This window comes from Sycon ciliatum, chromosome 6, assembly GCF_964019385.1.
Source record: "Sycon ciliatum chromosome 6, ocSycCili1.1, whole genome shotgun sequence".
NCBI lineage: Eukaryota > Metazoa > Porifera > Calcarea > Leucosolenida > Sycettidae > Sycon > Sycon ciliatum.
In genome coordinates, this window is record NC_088648.1 from 406,512 (window position 1) to 411,795 (window position 5,284).

At 51.7% G+C, this 5,284-nt stretch overlaps 1 protein-coding gene across 1 annotated transcript; it reads left to right on the plus strand.

Moving 5' to 3' along the window:
* Window positions 1-600: 600 nt before the first annotated feature.
* LOC135819091 (alpha/beta hydrolase domain-containing protein 17C-like) lies at window positions 601-3,929 on the plus strand. Its single transcript, XM_065332242.1, has 2 exons — window positions 601-1,650; window positions 2,080-3,929. Exons 1-2 carry the CDS (start codon window positions 998-1,000, stop codon window positions 2,963-2,965), a joined length of 1,539 nt encoding a protein of 512 aa, XP_065188314.1. The 5' UTR covers window positions 601-997; the 3' UTR covers window positions 2,966-3,929.
* Window positions 3,930-5,284: the final 1,355 nt, after the last annotated feature.

Below are 5,284 nucleotides of genomic sequence, written 5' to 3' on the forward strand. Positions count from 1 at the left end.
CCCAGGAGCACGTGACCGCTTCTTCAACCATGTTCGATTGGGAATAAAGGAGGAACGCTGCATCGCAGCCTTTTCGGACCAAAACCAGTCGACTCAGCGTCCAAAAGACTACAACATATGGGCCAATCGCGGTCATCCGTGCTTTTATAAGAACGAAATGGCGCTTTTAGTGACATTTTGCATACAAATCCCCATCTAGTAGGGCGCAGTCACCCAGTTTCGGTGGAAGTGCGCGAGTTCGATTGGGATTCAAGTAGGAAGGGAGCGTCGCAGCTTCCTCGGACCAAGACCATTCGACTCAGCACCCTGAAGACTACAACTGGTGAAAATTTGATTTTAGGGTATACTTCCCCTTTAAGCAGTTTTTATTGCTATTATAGACTATTAGTACTACATGTATGCTAGCTCAGCCTACATATCGGTCGGGAACGACGCGACGCGTCACGATCACTGACACCTTAGTGACGTCACCAGGTCATCGATATGATGGGCGATATGCATGTACATGCACACACCTGGAGCTGCTGGTATGCAGGCGACAGTGCAAGTGCGAAGCCAACCGGCTTGTTCAAGCCTCGGCTTTGCTGGCATCCTGCATCACCCGTGCAAAGCCGCTTTTTGAGATGTTTGTGGCAATGATTTGATCGTCTTCGTGTACGCCTGACTTCATCCGTGACCGGGATCACCTATTTTGCAAGCCAGAGATTGATTGGGAATCTGTCTTCCCTTGCTCCAGTACAGTATCTGTTTTCAGTTGTGGATGTGTGGTGTGGCGGTTTGGTTACAACAGCTGTGGACAATGTAATTCAAAGTTGAATAAAAAAATACTAAAATTTATGCCACGCGGCAGGCTCGAGGACGACTGTTGTTGTTAGTTTGCTGCTGCGATCCCTGGCTCGTGGTACTGCAGTGAGTTTGCTGTGACTGGCTCTGTGCTGACTGCAATTGTCTGAAGTGCTAGTTTTGGAGTAGCAGCTGAAAGAAAGTACCTGTAGCCATGGCCGTCGTGGGTTTGACGTGCGGCGAGATCTGTCGTGTGTTTTGTTGCCCGCCATGTCCGTCCGCCATCGCCGCCAAACTGGCCTTCATTCCGCCCGAGCCGACCACCTACACCATCTCCAGAGACGAAGATGACAAAGAGAATTTGCACTTGACGGAGAGAGCGGAATTTCTCTTTACCAACCGCGAGCTGAGCACGATCGAGGCGATGAAGGTTCGAACGAGTCGACGTAACATGATTGCCTGTATGTATGTGAAGCTGACGGACACGCCGAAGTACACGCTGCTATTCTCGCACGGCAATGCTGTGGACCTGGGTCAGATGTCGAGCTATTACGTAGGCCTGGGTACGAGGCTAGGTTGCAACGTATTTGGATATGATTACTCCGGTTATGGCGACAGCACGGGAAGTCCCAGTGAGGCGAACATCTACGCGGACGCCGAAGCTGCTTGGAACACTATGGTGGATCGACTGGGCATTGATCCCAGTAAGATCATTATCTACGGACAGAGTATAGGGTCGGTGGCGTCGGTTGACCTGGCAACTCGGCATCCATGTGCTGGTGTGGTACTGCACTCCCCACTGCTCAGCGGCATGCGTGTGGCCTTTCCCGACGTGCAGCGCTCGTATTTCTTCGACCCGTTTCCAAGGTGAGCAGCCTATACACATGACATGGGCGTAGCTGGTCCCCGTTTTAGGGGGGGGGGGGGGGGGGGGGGTTGCACGGCCGCATATGTGTAGGATGGTTGGTACATGTCATTCATGGTCATGATATGCATGCTGGACCTAGGTCGACACTTTTAGGGGGGGGGGGGGGGGGGTACATGTGCCCCATGATGCGGGCTACGCGCCTGACATGATCACATTGTCTCATGATCCAATTTTGTATATTGTGCCATGGGAGGGGGCAACGGTACTTTACGAGTAGAGTCATGGTACTGTGCGTGTACACTGCTGTGTGCTATGTTCATTGATAATTACTATGCCTGTGCTCTGCACACACACTGTTGTCCTTAGCCAGTTCTGTCTGAACGTTGCTGTCTGTGCGTTTGTCTGTTTGTCCACGTGTATGTGTGCAGCATCAGAAAGATCACGCGCGTCCAATCCGTGGTGCTGGTCATACACGGCACGGAGGACGAGGTGATCGACTTCTCTCACGGCCTGGCGCTGTTTGAACGCGCACCGCTCACCGTTGATCCACTCTGGGTGGAGGGCGCCGGTCACAACGACATCGAGAGGTTCTCGTCCTACCTGCTACGCCTGCTCAAGTTTGTCAACAAGGAGCTGCCGTCGCGCGAGGCGGCGCAAGCTGAGAAAGCTGCGACGGAAGCGGCGACGGCAGCAGCAGTGGCAGCCGTGTCCAACGGTGTCGGTACAAACCGTAGTGCCGTGGGAGCTGATGGTGTTATGGCGCTGGCACGAATGGACGATGATGATGACGATGATGACAATGGCGACACCGCCACAGGGTCGTCGGAGGGTCGCGACGAAATCGCCGCCATTAGCACCACAACAACAACGGCTGCTGTTACTGACACGGCCGCTGGAGACGGGTCGTCCACGCACGATGATGTCAATTGTGAACTCACGTCGTCGTCGACGGATAGACTGATGGCGGACGTGAGCACACCGGAGGTTGCCAAGCGTTCAACAGCAGGCTCACCGCAGCGGACACTCTCATCCTCCGACAACAAGCCTGACGGCAACAACACGTTAGATGTGTCCACGTCCACAGGCACCGTCACCAGCGCCGTCACCATCGCCAAGGTTCTCTCCGCGTCCGAACAGTCATTACCGCTGTCTACAGACTGTGCAGATCGGGCACCCAGCGCCAGCCCGGAGCCACCCAGTGTCACTGCTGCTTTGGATGTTGCCATGGGAGCAACACCGGCGGTGGATGACGTCATCATCACCACAGCAACCAAAGTCGAGCCTGTGGATGGCAGGAATCTAGTGTACGTGTAGTGGCATGAGGATTCCCGCCAGCAGCAGCAACAACAGCAGCAGCTGTATGCAGAACCCAAGCATGCTCACTCTACGCCCTACCCGTGAAGTGAGCATGCTCACCCTGCGCCATACACTTCGAGCGAGCAGAGCGTGTAGTACTGTGATTTCTGCCAGCAGCAGCAGCGGCAACGGCTGTATGCAGCACTCAAGCATGCTCAGTATGCGTTATAGACTTGAAGTGAGCAGCGTTCGCCCCTCGGCCGGTTTGTGAGTCGATGAACGTGCACACTGGTATTCCATTCGTGGATCTGCTGTACCTCAGCCACAGGTAACCATGCCGTGTGATAGCTTGGATGTCTGCATATGCACACTCGCGCACGCACACACACACACACACACACACACACACACACACACACACACACACACACACAAACCCACACGCCCATGCAAGGTTACGGCATGCCCGATATCTGGCACAGTGCATACTTCCGTGTGTATATTATTACCATGCAAGTCCAAGAAGTGTCCCATATCACCGTGCTTAGCAACACATGGCCACCATCATGTTTTCCTCCGGCCTATAAAACTGTTTTCGAACGTCACAAACAAGAGAGGTCTAACAACATCGCGGGGGCCAGCCGCTCCCGAGTACTCTCTCTCTCTCTCTCTCTCTCTCACACAGGTCTTCACTAGTTCTGTAGTCGTCCCTGCATGCCATGCCCGCCAATAGCATGAGTATATAATGAGATCATTGTACGCATGTGAACGTAGCTACTGAAACCTGCCTCTAGGTGTCCGCCATTGCCAATTAGAAATTATTTAACTCCTGATTTTTTCCGGTTATCAAACTTTTCCTGCAATGAACCTTGCATACCCCCCCCCCCCCCCCCCCCCCCCCCGCATGTCCCTCAGATCTAGCTGTTCCACCCATCCGTCTCGATTACGTTTGTATGAGGCCACTTCATGTAATATATATATTTTAAAATATATTCGTAGTCGCCACTGCCAATATACACCAGTGCTTCTTTTTTTAATCATTTGAGTTGTTCTGTAGGTTTTTGAGGCCTTTAGATGCTTTTCTTTTTGTTCGCTGCAGTGCCTGTACCGTATCACCCCTACGTGTTTTTATTCCAGTGTGTACCTAACCCCGACGGTTTTGCTTGCCAGAACTCTGCCGTCGATTTCTATATGTCCAGCGTCTTTCGGTGGTTTCTGATCACCTCATGTGTGTTTTTATCCGTAAGCTCAGGCAGGTGTCTACCTCGGCTAGCCATCTGGCTTTTCGTTCTTTTTCTGCTTTTTTTTACTATTTCCAACTATTCCCTCCTGTGTGGTCTACTCGCTTTCGTATGTTTTTTTCTCATTTTCTAGCTTTGTTAGTGCTGTTCTGTTTCATAACCCGCTTTGCTTTGTCTGTGTCGATGTCCACTTTGCTACCTCTCCTGGCCACTCTAGCTGCAAGCTCGTGCATGCCATTCTGGTATGCTTACTCTATTTACAATCATGTCAATGTCAGTGATGGTTTCTACTCCTCTCTCCTTGCCGCTTTGAGACAATGCTATGATATGAGTGTGTGTCTTGAAGCCTATGATGCATACATCATGACGTCTAGTCACCACCCTCTGACTTGGCCCCTCGTGTGCTTTGGCGAGTCGCTAGTGGTTCTCTGTCTCTCTCTGTGTCTGGTTCTCTGTCTCTCTCTGTGTCTCTGTCTCTCTGTCTCTCTCTCTCTCTCTCTCTCTCTCTCTGTCTCTCTCTCTCTGGCTCTCTCTCTCTCTCTCTCTCCAGGATGGATAGTTGCATTACACAGCGCCACAGGAGTGGTATACAGGGCCCTGCTTTCTTTGCACTCTGAGGTAGCCATAGCGTTGTGTAACAATATTCTGTGCAGGTGCAGGCACACATTATTGATCAATACATGCAATGTCACCTTTGTCCTCGCAGCTGTTTGTTTAGATGCTACGCTTTGCCATGGGCTGGACTTCACGGAGGTTGTTAGGCACTTGTTACAAGGATTTACCAGGGAGTCGTAAAATGCAGCTGCACTTTGACGACTCCCAGCTTATAACTACTGCCAGTTGTGCACCGTGTGTGGTACTGTGTACCGCTTGTAGACTTTGTATGGTATCCAGTTAAACAAGTGAAGTTTGCACATCCGCGTTACGACCGGCTATACAATTGTGTTGAGAAGCATCACCACTGCACCAGCTTGGGAAGTTTCGCATGTGTAACAGTCATGTATGCCTTGCTGGATAGCAAGACAGGTCTCTGGTCATGACAGTCATGGCCGACTCAGGGACATTGCTTTCCATACAATGACTGTATCCTCTGCCT

Coding starts and splice junctions, on each gene's coding strand:
- LOC135819091 (XM_065332242.1), top strand. CDS start 998: ATGGCCGTCGTGGGTTTGACGTGCGGCGAGATCTGTCGTGTGTTTTGT. Junction 1,651..2,079: donor TTCTTCGACCCGTTTCCAAG/GTGAGCAGCCTA, acceptor GTATGTGTGCAG/CATCAGAAAGATCACGCGCG.